Source organism: Mus caroli, unplaced genomic scaffold (genome assembly GCF_900094665.2).
Source record: "Mus caroli unplaced genomic scaffold, CAROLI_EIJ_v1.1 scaffold_11100_1, whole genome shotgun sequence".
In the NCBI taxonomy this organism is placed as follows: Eukaryota; Metazoa; Chordata; class Mammalia; order Rodentia; family Muridae; genus Mus; species Mus caroli.
The window spans coordinates 30,702-49,669 of NW_018389346.1; the positions used below are offsets into that span (position 1 = coordinate 30,702).

The 18,968-nt window shown below is 40.8% G+C and overlaps 1 protein-coding gene across 1 annotated transcript; it reads left to right on the forward strand.

Annotated features, from left to right (window-relative positions):
* The first annotated feature begins 17,200 nt into the window (after positions 1 to 17,200).
* LOC110288061 (mas-related G-protein coupled receptor member A4-like) lies at positions 17,201 to 18,184 on the forward strand. The gene has a single exon (XM_021154514.1). It carries the CDS (start codon positions 17,243 to 17,245, stop codon positions 18,182 to 18,184), a length of 942 nt encoding a protein of 313 aa, XP_021010173.1. The 5' UTR covers positions 17,201 to 17,242.
* Positions 18,185 to 18,968: the final 784 nt, after the last annotated feature.

Here is an 18,968-nt window from a genome sequence, read left to right on the forward strand (position 1 = left end):
ATAGACTGAAGGCCAGCAACTCTCCAGGAACCCATCAGGCCTTCAGTACCAGACTGAAACTGTAGAGACATCCACCTCTGAACAGCCACCAGATTCTTGGCTTTCCCAAGTTGGAACATCTACTGCTGCACTGCTTGAACCAAATCTGTGAGCCAATCCAATAAATCTAATGTATGTGCATTCTATCAGCTCTGTTGCTATAAAGAGCCCTAACTAATACAGCAGGGTTTTTAAAGGCAGGACACAAAATTGGGTGGGGAGGCAAATAGGGTGACTGTGATCAAAACCCATTGTGCAAATTCTCAAAGAACTAATAAAATGAGGGGGAAAATAAAATAAAACTCAGTGTGTGCTGAATAATAATATTTTATTATTCACAAAACAGAAATATGCAAATATATGCTTTATTGCTTTGCTTTTTGTTTTGTTTTTCTTTTCTGTTCAGTGCTGAGACTGAAACTCAGAGAATCACAGTATTGTGCACAGTATTCTACCACTGGGATATGACCAGTTTGTTCTTCAATTTTGTTTGCACCAAGAAGCACTACCGAGGGGGGGTCTCTATTAAAATATAAAAAGGAAGTGAAACATATTATTTACTGACTACATTATAAAGATGGTGAACTCCCAGGAATATCAACAGTCTATCATAGAAAACGAAGGCATGAGCAGGAGGTGCATTAGTTAATTGCCTCTTTTCTGTGACAACAAGGTGACAGAAGCAACTTTAAGAAGAATTTATTTGGGCTCAGAAATTGGGGATGCAGCCCATGGTGGCAGGGAAGATTTGAGCAGCATACACCTGCAGCAGGAAGCAGAGACTGGAGAATTCCCATGCTCAGCTGGCCTTCTCCACTTTATCCAGTCAGGAAGCCTGACTATATTACATACTTTTTTTCCTGCAGTGATAATATGGCAAACAATGTGATTTAAGGGAGTTTATTTGGGCTTAAGGATCCAGAGGGCTACAAGTGCATCCATCCAGGATGGCTGGATGCTGGGTGGCTGGAGCAGGATGGGAAATAACATCCTCTAGCAGAGAACAAACTAGGAATGACACTAGTTTTTAAACTCTCAAATCCCACCCTCAGTGATGCATTTCCCCCAACAAGGCCACAACCCCTAAGCCTTCTCAAACAATGCCACTAAGTGGGGACCAAGCGTTTAAATACAGGAGCCTAGGAGACATTCTCATTCAAACCACCATACCAGTCATTAGATGGTGTCCCCACAGAAGAGATCTTTCTACCACAGTTAACCTAATCTAAAAAATCTCACTGCAATATCTCCCAAGTGACTCTGGTTCCTGTCAATTTGACAGCCAAAACTAACCATTGCAGAAAGCTATGCTACCATTAATCTCATGATCCAAGAAGTTATTAAGCTCTCTATGCTCACATTTAATTGGTTACATGGTATCATGGGATATCAAGAGAAACTAAAGAATTACATACTTTTTCTGGATTAAGATTTTGAGAGCCAGTATATGCTAGAAAATAAAGTGGATTCTGAGGGGAAGTAGTTGTCTCTACAGCCCCTGATGGTCTGGCAGATCCTGTTATCAAGTAGGTTTGTCAGGAGCTCCTCAGAAATAAAGGTGGGTGGGTGGGTGGAGGAATGGATGGATGGATGGATGGATGGATCGATCAATTGATAGGTAGATAGGCAGATAGATAGATAGATAGATAGATAGATAGATAGATAGATAGATAGATAGATAGATAGATAGATAGACAGACAGATAGATCTTTTAGACACTCCTCAGTATGTCTAGTATACTTACAACATTTTTACATCTCATGGAGTTGGATTGTGTAATTGTTAACAAAGACAAACTCTAAAATAAAAATGAATGTTTGCTGATCAAAACTATAAGCTCAGCTATTAAGATATTTAAGAATAAATATTTAACATATAATTGCATCCAAAGAACAATGTTTTGAAAGATATTCCCTTTTGTTTGATGCATTTCTGTGTTACTTGGAAGAAACTGGAAAAGTGCCGATATTGCTGCTTTAGGAGACAAAGGAAAGACCAAGCCAGGGGGAGTACATAGCACAGGTAGAGACTTTGCTCCATCCCTAACTAGCGCTTGAGGACACTGTTCACTTTGCTTGGCATTATTGTCCAGGTGGCAGGAAAATCTAAGCAACAATTACTAATTGGAAGCAGGACACAGTAGAGCTGTGATGAGTGCAATTTGAGAGATTAAAATCATAGCAAAACCAGAGATTGAGAAATGTCTCACGAGGAACATGACTTAGCAGACCCTACACTCTCACTTGCCAATAAGACTCTAAGCAGGAAACCACAGGGCTGTCTGGGGTACTGATAAAGTTTACCTCCTTTTCAACTATTAAATGCACTGCTTCACAGCAAAGAAATATCTTGTATTGACTGTGTCTTTCCTTCTATAGAAGCCAGCGAGCTACATCCAGCAAAAGGAATGGGGGAAAGGTAAGGATCTATCTACAACTTACTTCTGAATCTATTGTTATATCTTTTGTGTGCTTATATCCACATAAATCCATACTGGGGTAGCATATTCTACTTGCCATGAGGACCATGAGAGGAAAAGATGAACATCATCCAACTTCCATTTGGTGAGTTTGGTGCAGACAGGCTGGACAGTGAGCGGTTAGAAGCTGCTAGCTAATATTCATCTGACTCCATCCTGATCTCCTTACAACTAAAACTTTTGCTCCTGACCTGCTCAACAGATGAGGTTAAATCACAAAACCTTATGACCAGAGAATGCACACGGTGTTCCAGCAGATCTGAGGTAACTTCAGTGCACATCCTCTTGCCCTGTCAGGTTGAAGATGTGAGGCAGGTGCTCTTGGCAAACAACAGAGCCCAGTCAGCTACCCCAACCAAATTCAGAGCAAAGGGATTGCCCACCTATCCAGAGAAACAGAGAGCAGGCTCTGAATGCTTAGGGCCAGCAGTAGCTGCCTATTCGGCATCACAGATTAGATACTAAGCAAGGAGGAGGTGTGTCCCTGCCAGAAAAACATGAAAAAGAAATGTGTCCACATGAATACTCAACCATTAGGGGGAAAAGGCATAGCTTTTTAAATCTCCAGAGATTGTTAGATCTCTAGAAGACACTTACAAAGCTACAATAGAGTTGATTTTAACAGGAAGAGGAATGATAGGAAATCCAGAGCAGTCCAACCCACCTTAAAACTGTCGGTAAAGTTCAAGGATATGAAGACAAGAAATTAATTAAGATATAGAAGCAACATAGAAGATGAATAAGCAACCATCATCTCCTTAAGATACAAATTTGAACAGCTGTCTTTTTCATCAGGATATATTAATCATACAAAATAATTGTGTTTTCTAACGATGTTTCATATGTAAATGCAGTACCTGGATGGGATTCATACCTTTACCACCCTCTCTTCCTTCCTTCCTCTTGCTCTTCTTCACCATCCCCTAAATGATCCCAAACTGTACTGTATTGTGGGATTTTTAAACACTTTATTGATTGGGTCAGGGTCTCTCACTAATCCTAGAGCTAGCCAAGTCCAGATAATCTGGCTTGCCAGCTCACTCTGGGGAACCCCTGTCTTTGTAAAGGTGACAATTGCTTTTATGAAACCATGACCAAAAGTGACTTGGGTAGGGAAGGGCAACTTGGGTAGGAAATGGTTTGTTTTGCTCACAGTTCCATATACTAGTTCATCATCAGAAACAGAGAGGACAGGAATTCTAGCAGGGCAGGGATCTGGAGGCAGGAGCCAATGCAAAGGCTATGGAGGGATGGTGCTTACTGCCTTGCTTCTCATGGATTGCTCAGCCTGCTTTCTTATGGAACCCAGGACTACCATTCCAGGGATGGCACTACAACAATGAGCTGGGCCCACCCCCATCAGTCATTATTTAAGAAAAGGCCCTACAGGGCTGGTGAGATGGCTCAGTGGGTAAGAGCACCCGACTGTTCTTCAAAAGGTCCGGAGTTCAAATCCCAGCAACCACATGGTGGCTCACAACCATCCGTAACAAGATCTGACTCCCTCTTCTGGAGTGTCTGAAGACAGCTACAGTGTACTTACATATAATAAATAAATAAATCTTTAAAAAAAAGAAAAAAAAAGAAAAGGCCCTACAACTGAATCTTAGGGAGGCATTTTTGAGGTTCCCTCCTTTCATTTTGTGTCAAGTCGACACAAAATCAGCCAGCTTCACTGTAATAGTTATAATAGTCTCTATTGTATACTGACTTTGATTTCTTGAGCTATACACCCAAAAGCAGCCTATGTGGAGCCTATGGCAATTTTAGTCCTACTTTTTGAATGATAGCCACACTGACTGCCTTACTGGCTGCAATAACTTATACTCCCTCCAGTAGTCAAGAGATCTGTTTTCACTGTGCTCTCACCAGCATCCATTCCTGTTTATTGCCTTAATGATATTCATTTGGCCTGGGATGATCATTTTAATTGATTTTGGGCGGCATGAGAGATGGGGGTAGTTTCAATCTTCTACCTGTGGATTTCCTGTTTAATAGCATTGTTTCCTGAAGAGGCCATCTTACTTACAGTTGTTGATGGTCAGATGGAAGCAGCTGTGTGGTTTTACAATTATCTGCTCTAATCTACAACACTAGTCTCCATTTTCTATATCTTGGGATCCTGTCACTCTTGGTTTATTGGTACAGATCAGTATTTCCATTTGAAACCAGACATTGTGATGCTTCTAGCAGTGTTCATGCTCAGGATTATTACAGTCATTTCTGGCCTTTTGTGTTTCTCTATGAACTTCAGGGTTTTTATATCTATTCCAGCAAGAATGTAATTGGAATTTGGTGGAGACTGCCCTGAATCCATTTTCATGTTACTGATGCAGACAATAGACAGACATGGATCTTTGCAAATATTTAATTGTCTTCTTCAATTTATTTCCTCTGAGCCTAACTATTTCACTATTCCATTCTTTCTGACCATGGTTATTCTCACTCCTAGGAATTTCCTGGGTCAATGTCTATGACTATTGCCCTGATTTCTTCTTCAGTCCATTTCCTGTGATGGTTCATATATGCTTGACCCAGAGAGTAGCACTATTAGAAGCTGTAGCCTTGTTGGAGGAAGTGTGTCACTGTGGGTATGGGTTTTAAGACTCTCATCTTAGCTGTCTGGAAGCCAGTCTTCTCCTTAGGCCTTCAGATGTAGAACTCAGCTCTTCCTGCACCATCCCTGCCTGGATGCTGCCATGTTCCTGTCTTGAGTATGGACTAAATTTCTGAACCTGTAAGGCAGGCCCAATTAAATGTTGTCCTTATAAGAGTTGCCTTGGTCATGCTGTCTATTCAGAGCAGTTAAACCCTAACTAAGACCTTTCCTACTGCTATATGAGAAAACTACTGCATTTTAAATATTGTCTGGAAATGAATCCATTTCTTCAAAGTTTTTTCCAATTTATCAGATAACAACTCTTCAAAAATATTTCCTAGTAATCCTCTGTCATTATGCCCCCTCTTTAGTCTCTAATTTTATTTGGTCTTCTCTCTGTCACTTTAGGTTTGTTTGGCTGATGGTACTAATGCTGGTTTAGCTTCTCAGAGGACCAGCTCATCTTATTGGTTCAGTGTATTGTTCTTTCATGTTCACTTCATTGACCTTCACACTGGTTTTGTTTGCCTCTGCCTATCAACTAGGTTTTGTCTTGTTCTTGCCTTTCTAAGACTTCGGAGGCACATCCTAAGGTTGTTTTAGTTTGCTCTTATCTTTAACAAAAGCAATCCTAGCTATAACCTACTGATTAGCACTTCCTTTGCACTATGTGAAACTTAGGTAAGCTCTGTTTTGACTTTCATAGGATTCTAGGATTTATTTTCAAAATAGCATGTTTTGTCATTTATTTTTTCAATATTATTTTTATATTTGAGATTATGGTTTAGTTATATTTCTTCCTTCCATTTTCTCTCTCCAAGCCTTCCCATGTTATCCCTCCACACCTTTCTCTTTTTTCCTTAATTGTTAGTTATTACATATATGTATCTATGTGCATAGGATACATACATACCCTATATATGCATATACCTAGGATAGATATATAGATATAGATATAGATGATATAGATATAGATATAGATGATATAGATGATATAGATGATATAGATGATATAGATGATATAGATGATATAGATATAGATATAGATGATATAGATATAGATAGCTAGCTAGGTAGGTAGGTAGATAGATAGATAGATAGATAGATAGATAGATAGATAGATAGATAGATAGATATACATGTATATGCATATATATTCCTAGGTACAACCTGTTTGGTCTGCATACTGTCACTTCTATGTATGTTTTATGTCTGACCATGTGACAATTTTATCTTTTATTCCCTTAATAGTTACTTTATCCAAGATAAGTTTCTATCTCCATATATTTTTAAGTTTTCATAGTTTCTTTGCTATTAGTTTCTTGGTTTTTTCTACTATGAACTTGAAAGACATAGAAATCTTTTCAAATTATTTCTATATGTAAAGAATTGGGTTATTTAATTTTTGGAGAATTTAATACTTGAGTATTATATGCAAATCATTTCCACAGCTCTTCTCCACTCTCCAACTCCTCATGTGTCCCCCTCCCATGTGCTTCCCCATAAAATCCATAACCCCTTCTTTATTATTGTAACACACATGTACGCATATATGCACATACATACATACATACACACATACTTACATCATCCTGAGATCATTCAGTGTGGCTTGATTGGATATGTGTTTAGAGCTGATGACTTGGGATTGCATAATCTATCAGGGGAATTACCCCTTAAGGGAACATATTCTATCTGCTTTTTTTTTAAATTTTCATGCCTAGGTGTTTATATCTCTTACCTGTAGGATGATTCATAAACACAACACAAGGGCTTCCTCACTGTGCAAGAGAGGAGTATCCTAGGCCTCTTAGAGTAAGAGGATCTTGTACATGAGTTGTAGCATGTGAGACTTCCCCCATCCACACTGGTATGTCAAATGATGTTGTCATTATGAGGTCCCGCTTAAGCAATCGTGTCACGGACATTTCATGTGTCACTTAAATAGTGATCTCTCTTAGAGAAGCATGTGTACTCCACAGCTATCACATGGAATATTCTCTATATGTAAAGTCTCTTTGGTTTAACTCTAAAGTTTATTTGTTAGTACTTTCTCTGGATAATGTATTGGTGAGGATGGAGTATTCAAGTCAACACCTATTAATTTTTTTCTTGGACCTATCAATTATTTATATCCAGTTATTTGCTTTAAAATTGTGTGNGCCAACATTTAGTGCATATGTATTTTCAATCCTTACATTCTCTCTTTTCAGTTTTTATTAACATTTTAACTATGTAATGGGTTTTCCTGTATCATTTTTATAATGTACATATTGTATTTTCATCAAATTCACCTCCATTACATGCCTTCAAAACCCCTGCTCCTGCTGATCTTCTCCCTCTTACCAATTACTATTTGGGGGGGGGGGTGTTCTGATCCTCCTGTCTCCCTTTTGGATCACTCTCTTTAATAATATGGAATGGAAGACTTCCTCTCTACTGACTAATTTTGACTTAAGTCTCTACTGTTGGAGATCAGTATGGCTGCTCCTGCCTCCCATCCTTCACTTTCTAGACCCTTTGTTTTATCCTTGCATTCTCAGACTATATTTTTGAATTGAGGAATGCTTCCTGTTCTCAACCAGCATTTCTATTTTGCCCTTCCATGAATTTCTAAAGGAGGGCTAAAACTGTTTAGTATTGGGTTATTATTGGGGAGTATATTCAGAGGCTTGTAATTTGATGTAATCATTTTACTGGTTGGTTTTAATGCATTATCTCTCTCTCTCTCTCTCTCTCTCTCTCTCTCTCTCACACACACACACACACACACACACACACACTCATCTTTTAAGCTTTCTGGTTTACTTAATACATTACTCTTACTAGCTTCCAACTGTTCATCTATTACTCTTGTGAAATCCTTTCCTGATGGACTCTGGTATTTGGAGCTATCTTTCTTCCTCTAAAGTGTAGGTTCTCTTGAGAGTCTGTGGTGCTTGCTCTGTGGGTGACCATGAATTGCTTAGCTGTGCCTGTCTAATGGAGGTGGTTATTTACTACTCTGTCACTTTCAAGTAATAATATTGTCACAAAGCAATCTTGGTTGACATGAGAGACACCAAAACTTCCTGTGTTTCTTTTTATCAAGTGCATGGCTGAAAGAACATGTGTTTCTGCATTTTAGAATTCCAGGCCAAAAAAAAAATTGTTTCACCTTTTAAATAGGTTAAACTCTTCAATTCTGAGGTTTGATATCTTCAAAGTGGCCCAGCGCTCCCAAAAGTTGCAGTTACATCCACCTGTCTTTTCTTTATTGCTTCATGGACATAATATTCCCTTAACTCTGTCTTCAGTTCCTGCTCCTCTTCTGCATGGTGTAGCCTGCTGCTCACCCTTCCTGCTGAGATTTAACTTAATGTGTTCTTTAAGCTTCAACATTTCCATTTGGGTTTGGGTGTGATTTTGAGTAGTATGGGTTTTTTGTTTTTCTTTTTAGTTTCACTTTTATTGCTGAACTTCTCTTTCTGGTTTCTGATTATTCTCACCAAGTGTTGTTGTGTTGCTGTGGCTGCCACCACCTCTGCTGCTGCTTTTGGTGCTGCTATGGCTACTGCTGCTTTAGTTTGTTTTGTTCAGACAGGGTCTCATCTTGCAGCTCTGGCTAACCTAGAACTTGCATTGTAGACCAAGCTGGACTTGAACTCAGAGAGATCCACCTGCCTCTGCTTCCTGAGAGCTGAGACTAAAAGAGTGCACCTCCATATACACACTCACCTATGTTTTCAGCTGACACCCTGTCTTCCTCGGTTTGTTCAAATATGCCTAGAGGATGGTCATAGCCTTTAACACTGGGCTATTGAATTATTTTCTGGCATTTCAATAATTTTTGTGTATTTATATTCCATTATTTTGGGTTAATCGGTTCTTTAATATATCACACCACCTTACTTTCCATATCCCTTGGATTTGTACCCTGAAACTTGAACTCCAGAATTGAGGCTGCAGCTGCCCTTGTGTGTGGCTTTATTACCTATTCAGAAGTTAGTACTTTCTGCCCAAGTACATCCTGTGCCAAGATAATAATCAACATCCTAGATTCATACTGCTTGTCAGAGTAAACATTCACATCCAAGATATATTTGGGCATGGTTATATAAAAATGTTTGATGTTGTCGCCGTAGCCAAAGGGATTGACTTTCCCACCACTCCAAATATAATCCACTTTCTTGGGAACAGTGAGCAGGGTAGGAAGTGTTGGGGATCGATCACCCAATACAAGTTTCTGGGATGCAAATTAATTCTCTCTCTTTCTCTCTCTGAAACAATTTTTCTCAGTGTGACCCTAGTTGTCCTGGAACTCACTGTGTAGACCATGCTGGTCTGACACTCACAGAGATTTCCTGCCTCCCAAGTGGTGTGGTCTAATGTGGCACCAAACAGGTCCAGATAGAGTCTTAAACCTTGTTTTTGCAGAGAAACAGCCTATAGACCTTGTCTCTTTGATTGCAGCCCTACTTGGGTCAAGAGAATTGTGCCCCACCTCCTATGCCTTTGTTTATCATTCTTTGTTAGGGTCTATTGTTTCTTGTGTAAATCTAAGGTCTATCTGGGTTTTTTCTTGTCTTGGTCTACAATGTGTTGTTATTCCTCCTGCCCCTCATAGGACTCACTACTCCTGACAGCATTACAGCTGATCAGCAGACATGCACAAAGGCCCCAGATAATTCTCTATCTTCCCCCATCTGTCCTCATTGTGTAAAGCCTATTTATTCACCACAGCATCTTCAGGAGAAATGAGAGAACTAGGCACCAAACTAGAATACCTGGTTTTAGTATTTCTTAAGACACCCTAGAAGCAGAAAGGGAAAGTTGCCTGTATCTCCTCTCCCCATATTAGTAAAGAGAGATCTCTGGTAAATCAGGAAAGTAAAGTAAATTGAGTCCAGATCTCAGAATGAAATTCTTCTGTCAGGTGTTTCACTATGACACCTAGCGCCAGTCAGAACCTCACAGTCCCTTCTCCTAAGCAAGTGGCCCAGAACAGAGCCTCTAGAACTACACAATCCCAGGGCTAATGGCTATATCTCCCATATCTACCCCAGCTCACCATGAGAGAAGACTCTACCCACTGGGAGATAAGGCAGGAAAGTGAACCTGTGACTTAGCCTTACTGAATATCAGACCCACTTCACTGAGATCCAACACTAGACAGAGCTTAAACACCTTATCCACTGGCCAGCATTTTCATACTGACCCTCTAATCCCACCCTGGAGGCAACAGAGACTGTCCCCAAAAGGGACAGGTTTTGGTTTCATTTGCTGCAACAGCAGCCTTAATCTGGGCTTTATGGAATCAGTGACATAGTGCAGATTCCTTCATCCACTATTTCTCTGGTGTAACTGGCTTCAATATATCCCACAAGCCATCTCTCATCCTCAGAAGGCACATCCCCTACAAAAGTCCCAGCTACTGACTTAGGACAAAGTAGAATCCTCAAGGTGTTGCCTTAGAATTCAGTGTAAGAAATATAGATTTTTCTTCCCAAGACAAAGACCATTTGAAGCATCTGGACCTATCCCCATGCAATATGGGATGAACAGTAGCCCACTGTTGGTTGGGTTCTGCCCTGGCCTCCTTACCTGTATCCGACCATGCTATTTTCAACCATGAATTTATCTCAAAACAGCGAAGCCTGCAACAAAAATATCCTGTTCTCCCCCAAGTGCTACATGGTCTCTGTGGGCTTAGGAATAACAGTGTTTTCTAACACAATGCCCACTACACTCCTCTCCCAATCCCAGTCAGTAATGACTTAAGAAAAAATGTGAAATCAACCCCAAACCATTGTATGAGAGCTATGGGTAAACCACAGCTAGAAAGAGTGCTACAGTGCCTGAGCACATGCTGGTGAGCAGAAAAGGTGCCTGCATCTGACATGGAACCAGTGGAGACTTCTGAAGGCAAACTTCCCCTTTATGTGCTCCTCTGGATCCTTTTAACACCACCTTTGAATTTAGGACAAATCTGGGCTTGGTGCACCTCCTAGTGGTGAGACAGTGACAACACGCTCCCAACAGCAAGATCACCATAAACCTCAAGTTTGGGAGCTCAGAGTACATGAGCAAGCTGCTTAGAGACTCTAGGTGCACACAGTACGATTTTGAGCACTAAATCCATAACCCATTCCTTGAAAACATAAATGGTAAGCTTGTCAACACACTCAAGAGATTTCAAGGAAGCCTGAGTGTGGTATGAGTTTTTAGCACACATGAGCCTCAGCTTCAGTCTTTACCACTAGAAGAAATGAGATCATGAATTTCACTAATGAACAAAATAAAGGAAGGAGATTATTCAGTTGGTAAAGTGCCATTTGCACAAGCATGAGGCCCAGAACTCCAATACCAGGAATCTCACATCAAGCTAGGCATGACACATACTGGTAAAGAAAGCAGAGACAAGAGAGTACTTCCAGACTTGGGGGCCAATTAGTATAACTAAATGAGAGAGCTGTAGGCTCAGTGCGATGCTCTAAATTAAAAACTAAGCTATGGAAACATTGAGAAAAATCACAATGAATAGCAATCTCTGCCCTTCCCAGATGCATACACATACACACAACACACGTAGACACACACATACACACTCACTCACACACATATTGTCACACATACACAGACAAAAAACCAAAATTCAAGTAAAATCATCCAAAAATATGGAAAATGTGATATTTCTGAATATTCATTCCTTTCAAAATACCAAAAGTGAATCTTAATGGATAGGTCCAAAAGGAGTGTATCTCAACATGATAAACACCACACTCAGTGAGGCCCAGCTGATGTCATAGGAAAAGCTGAAATCCTTTTCTCTAAGATCTCAAATAAAACAGGAAAAGTCAAACACGGCTTTTACTGTATGATTCAACAGAGTAGTTGTCTTAGTTATGGTTTTGTTGCTGTGAACAGACACCATGACCAAGGCAACTCTTATAAGAATAATATGTACTAGGTGGTGGGTTTACAGGTTCAGAGGTTCAGTCCATTATCATCAAGGCAGGAGCATGGCAGGATCCAAGCAGTCATGTATAGTGCAGGAGGAGCTGATAGTTATACCAATTCATCTGAAGGCAGGTAGCAGAATAGTGGCTTTCATACAGCTAGAATGAGGGTGTTATAGCCCACACCCACAATGACACACCTACTCCAACAGAGCCACAACTAATCATGCCACAGCCTGGACCAAGCATACAAAAAACATCACAGTACTAGAAGTCCTTTCTGCTGAGTTCTGGCAAGATAAAAGCTATAAATATTAATTAAGAGTGAGAAGATCCAGTCCGAACTTTTTCAGGTGACAGGATCTGACTTATATTAAAAGCTCTAAGTCCTCCGACCACTAGAACTAATGAATGAAATCAGCATACAGAGAGGATGCTAGAGAAAGCTGTGACCTCCAAGGAACACACTGCCACTGTCCTATATCATCCAAGTAGGCCCCAACTCCCAAAAACACAATCATCATGTGGAGTCCACCAATGGTTTAATATATTTATTGCATCCATTCTCATCAGCTGACCTCTGGAGGTGACCTTACAAACATATAGAAAGATATGCTTCATGGATCTCCCACGGGTTTCTTAACATAATCAAATTTACAGTCAAGATGAACTGTGACAAAGTCCACCCCTTCCCAACCTGACACCCTAAAACATCACTTTAAACCACAAGATTTTACACTTGATCCTAAAATGACTTCTATCTCTCTCACAATGAAAAATCTACCCAGTCCTCTACCCACTCCAACTGCAAAAGTCCCAAAAAGCTTTATCAGAACCAGCATAAATTCAGACACTCCTAAGACTCAGGATGTATTTTCAGCAATGATTACTATAAAATATAGAAATTATATAATCCCATCAAACTGTGATCCAGAGCAAACATCACCATACCAACGGGGATAAATGGAGAAATGGAGAGAAAGGATCGCATCACACCAAGAACAAAACCCAGCAAGGAGCACAATGTGGCCCATGTTCAATATCTATGGAATAAGGATGGTATCATGATATAAGAGCCAACAGGCTTGGGCAGCTAAGCTCCTAGAGACTTGCTGTTTGTATCCCACTTGGCCTCCTGTGAAGCTGATTCCACTTGGTATCTGTGTCTTTCCTCTGCAGAATTATCTATCTGGGGCATCTCCAACATCCTTGGCTTGCCATTGCAGTTTAGGCATTACCCTAAAGATTCACTTGCCACACTCTTGGGGCTGACCTCTGTAACTAATGCAACCCTGCTACACACTGCCAGACTTTCTAGCTTTCGTTTGGAATTCAAGTGGAAAATTCCACAATCCAGCAACTTTTGTATTCTGGATGTACTACAAGAAAAATGGCTATGTCTAATAACAACTCAAGCAGTACCTGGTCTCACAAGGGTCATGACTTCAATATCCCTTGAGAATCTCAGCAAATGAACCAGAGAATGAATTTCTCCTTGTGTAAGAAAATCTTGGGGTAAGCCGGGCGTGGTGGCGCACGCCTTTAATCCCAGCACTCGGGAGGCAGAGGCAGGCGGATTTCTGAGTTCGAGGCCAGCCTGGTCTACCAAAGTGAGATCCAGGACAGCCAAGGCTACACAGAGAAACCCTGCCTCGAAAAACCAAAAAAAAAAAAAGAAAAAAAAGAAAATCTTGGGGTGCCATTTTTCTCACAGGAAACTCTTTCAAATCACAGTTCTACTTTACACCATTGAACATGCAATGGATAGGGTCTGAATCTTGAAAGGCCCTCAGAAATATTCCTCTTTATTGGCCATGGTATATCTTGTTTAATAGGTTTGGTTTGGTTTGATTGGGTTGGGATTTTTTGTCAACTCAACACAAATCTTGAAAAAACCAAGAGAGAATTGAGAAAATGTCCCCATCAGATTGAATGGCAGTCAAGTCTGTAGACAATTCCCTCACTAATGATTGATGCAAAAGGACCACACACACTGTGGGCTGAGAAATCCATGAGTAATGATCTAGTTAACTTTGGGTCCCCATGTGATGTAGAGCATCAAGGTGGAACTCTGTACAGATGTTGAGCACTGTGTTGGTATGTATAGTGTTGTAGAGCATCATGGTGGGAGTGTTTAGTTATTTATACCATCATCTTAGGCTTCTGTAGTTATTTATACCTTCATTTTAGGAGTGTGTACTGATAAAGGGCATCATGGTGGGATTGTGTACAGAAGTAGAGTTCCATGTTGGTGAGTGAAGTATTGTAGAACATCACAATGGGAGTATGTCATGATGATTAGCACCAAGNGAGGAGTGTGTAGTGATGCAGGCATCATGAGGAGAGTGTTTAGGAGTGAAGGGCATCATAGTCTGATCTTGTAGCACTGTGAAGAAACAGAGCCATAAGCAGCACAGCAAGAGATGAGTTTTAAAACTGGCTCACACACCATGACCAGAAAATTTCTTCTCTGTCTGGTTAAGTTTAGTTTCTGTGTCCATGTTAAGCAAGGATTCTACAAACCCAAGTATGCAAGTCAACAATCTAAGTATAATTTGTTCCTTTTGAAGTTACTACTAGTTCAATATAACAAATACCTCATGCCATGAAATTAGCTTTGAACATTGCTAAGCCCATAATGGGAAGTAAAAGATTTGCTAGGTTTCCACTTTCTTCCTTTTCTATTCCATTGGGACCATAGTGGCTAGTGTCTCTTACAAGATCACAAGGAGGAAGCCCTGCATTCATTCCTGGGTGCCTGTCTGCATCCTCCTTTGGCCTGGAGGTCCTCTATGAAATCCTGAAGTAAGAAAGAAATCCTCCAGACTCTGAATTTTCTTCCTAGACAACTGCTATTCCCTTCCATGTTGCCAACAACTTCTCCTCACTCTTTCTGTACTTTCTTTAAGCTGGATGGTTTCTTAATCTACAGTATTGACTGCCAGCTCAAACTTGGATATTTTTTGGCTTTGATATTTCTTCTCTGGATTTTCTCCCATCCACACAGAATCAAAACATTGAGTTGATGATACTAAGGTACTGTTCAAAGGAGAAGTGTGGGTTCCTGGGCTTTGGGGTTATTAATAATTTACCTGTCCTCTGACAGCATCTATAAACTCCCCTGAAACACAAAAACCATTGTTGCTAGTAGGAAAGCTAGGCCTGACAATTAATTAATGATCATAAAATGTACATTATAAACACCTGAAAAGCTCATAATTAAATTCATCACGTTATACAGTGAGTATGTTGTGGGGTCTGCTTAAATCCAACATAAATCCAACATAACTCAAATACTATGGCAGTGCAAATGACAAAAAGTATTGTAATCAAGCTGATTCTGGTCCATGGGACTGCAGAACAGACCCTAGAGCTGAACTATGACCTTGAAGGAAAGTTGTACAGATTATTTACGGAATGGAACCTTAATGATAGGGGAAAAGAATGGGCTGTAGCATTGTCCAGTCATGATTGGACATGAGGGGTTGAGCAAGGGAGTTTTCACCAATCAGGTTAGGAGTAAGTTTATAGACCTGGGAAGAGAAACTTAATATGACCCTGCCAGCAAGATGGAGAAGTTACCCCTGTGATTTCTGGACTGTCACATCTATTTCCTTATAGTAGAAGCTGTTTGTCTATTGAGAAGTCCCCAGCTCCCACTGGTTCTTGGGACCTTGGATTTAGTTTCTATGATTAAATGGAGTTTGAAAATGAAATGGTAATTCTTAGAATTGGTTTCTTTTGCTTGTTCCCAACAAATATGTATTAATAAAATATGTCTTTAACAAAAGTTGTGTTCAATCAAAAAAACCCTGAGATTGTACCTCACAACAGTCAGAAAGGCTAAAATCAAAAACTCTGCAACAATTGAGTGACAGCAGATGCTTCTGAGGATGTGGAGAAAAAGGAAAACTACTCACTTTCTGGTGGGAATGCTCTCTGGTACAACCACTCAAGAAATCAGTTTGGTGGTTCCTCAGAAAACTGGACATAGTACTACCAGAGGATCCAGGAATACCACTCCTAGGCATATACCCAGAAGATGTTCCAACATTTAATAAGGACACAGGCTCTAATATGTTCATAGCAGCCTTATTTATAATACCCAGGAGCTGGAAAGAACTTAGATTTCCCTCAACAGAGGAATGGATACAGAAAATATGGTACATTTACACAATAGAGTGGTACTCAGCTATTAAAAATGAGGAATTCATGAAACACTTATGCAAATGGATAGAAATAGAAAATATCATCCTGAGTGAGGTAACCCAATCACAAAAGAACACACATGGTATGTACTCACTGATAANTGGATACTAGCCCAAAAGCTGCAAATAATCAGGATAAAATTCACAGACCACATGAACCTCAATAAGAAGGAAGACCAAAGTGTGGGTGTTTCAGTCCTTCTTAGAAGGAGAACAAAATACTCACAAGAGCAAATATGAAGTGTAGACCAGACTCTAAATGAAAAGTCACCCTGAGAATGTTCCACCTGGTGATTCATTCCATATACAGTTACCAAACCCCGACACTATTTTGCATGCCAAGGAGTGAATGCTGACATAGCTGTTTCCTAAGAGACCATGCCAGAGCCTTACAAATACAGAGGCCCATGTTAGCAGACAACCATTAGACTGAGCACAGGGTCCCTAATAGAGGAGTTAGAGAAAGGATGGAGGTAGTTGAAGGGGTTTGCAGCCCCATAAGAAGAACAACAATATGAAACAACAAGATACTCCCTCCCAAACCCCTCAACTCCTAGGGACTAAGCCATCAACAAAGGAGTACACACGGCTCCAGATGCATATGTAGCAGAGGATGGCCATGTCATGCATGGATGGAAGAAGAGGTCCTTGAATCTATGAAGGTTCTATAGATGCCCCAGTGTAGGGGAATCTAGGGCAGAGAGGTGGAAGTGGGTATGTGGGTTGAGGAACACCCTCACAGAAACAGGGGAGGGAGGATGAGATGGGGGTTTCCAGGAAGGGGGAAAAGTGGGAAAGGGGATAACATTTCAAATTTAAATAAAGAAAATATCCAATACAAAAAAAATTTGAAAAAAAAACCCACAAAAATAAAAAAAAGAAAAGAAAAGTTGTGTTCATAGTGAAGGCCTCATTTCTTCTTTGTGTTCCCAGCAACACCAGTGCAGGGTTTCTGAACCTAAACACCTCAGCATCGGCAATGGCACCCACAACAACAAATCCAATGGATGAAACAATCCCTGGAAGTATTGACATCAAGACCCTGATCCCAAACTTGATGATCATCATCTTCGGACTGGTTGGGCTGACAGGAAATGCCATTGTGTTCTGGCTCCTGGGCTTCCGATTGCACAGGAATGCCTTTTTAGTCTACATCTTAAACTTGGCCCTGGCTGACTTCTTCTTCCTTCTCTGTCACATCATACATTCCACAATGGTTCTTCTCAACGTTTCCCCACCCAACGTTATTTGGGTCCATTGTTTTGACACCATCAGAATGGTTCTCTACATCACAGGCCTGAGCATGCTCAGTGCCATCAGCACTGAGCGCTGTTTGTCTGTCCTTTGCCCCATTTGGTATCGCTGCCACCGCCCAGAACACACATCAACTGTCATGTGTGCTGTGATCTGGGTCCTGTCCCTGTTGATCTGCTTTCTGAATGGATATGTCTGTCATTTCTTTGGTCCCAAATATGAAATTGCCTCTGTGTGTCTGGCAATGAACTTCTTTATCAGAACATACCCTATGTTTTTGTTTGTAGTCCTCTGTCTGTCCACCCTGGCTCTGCTGGCCAGGTTGTTCTGTGGTGGTGGGAAGAAGAGATTTACCAGATTATTCGTGACCATCATGCTGACCGTTTTGGTTTTTCTTTTCTGTGGGTTGCCCCTGGGCTTCTTCTGGTTCCTGTTTTCCTGGATTAAGGGTGGTTTCAGTGTATTAGATTATAAACTTTTTCTGGCATCAATTGTTCTAACTGCTGTTAACAGCTGTGCCAACCCCATCATTTATTTCTTCGTGGGCTCCTTCAGGCATCAGTTGAAGCGCAAGACACTCAAAATGGTTCTCCAGAGTGCACTGCAGGACACTCCTGAGACACCTGAAAATATGGTGGAAATGTCAAGAATCAAAGCAGAGCCATGATGAAGAGCCTCTGCCTGGACCACAGAGGTGGCTTTGGAGTGAGCACTGCTCTGCTGCACTTGACCACTGTCCACTCTCCTCTCAGCTTACTGACTTGGCATGCCTCACTGGTCCAACAACTCCTTCAAAAGCTCTCCACTGACTTATTATTTCTACCTCTCCCAAATAATAGCATTAATCAGAAAGCATCATGTCTGCATCCTTCTTGACATTAATCCAATTCTCATACTAACTTCATCTGAAACTTTCTTGCTGTTTCTTTGGAACTTTTGTTGCCATGGTAATAGCCTAAGTCCAGCACCATGATTCTCTTGTCTGTGATTGTTCTATACCTGAATGTAAAGACAAAGGAGCCAGGAGATGATCCTGTGTCACAGTGCTCATTACCCAAACACCACCAAGAGAGCTTGTCTCCCAGAAGTGCAGATAAGCCTGTGAACACAGGTCAGACCACCACTTCTGCTTAAAGGGACATGCCTGGAACCCTCAGGACACAGGAACAGAGGAACAGCCTGGGACAGGATACTTCCAGTTTCCAACTGCACCCCAGAGCTGATCCTGTGACACAGCTCTCCATACCCAAATTCCTCCCAGAAAGAACTGGTGTACCAGAAGTATTGACACACAGGCTTGCAGGAGGGACAAGCCACAGTCAGAGATAGCAAGAGCAGCTAACTCCAGAGATAACCAGATGGCAAGAAGCAAGAGCAAAAACAAAACCAGTGGGAACCAAGGCTACTTGGCATCATCAGAACCTAGTTCTCTCAATATGGTGAGCCCTGGA

What these genes read in the sequence shown, in the direction of transcription:
- LOC110288061 (XM_021154514.1), top strand. Translation starts at nt 17,243, where the DNA reads ATGGCACCCACAACAACAAATCCAATGGATGAAACAATCCCTGGAAGT.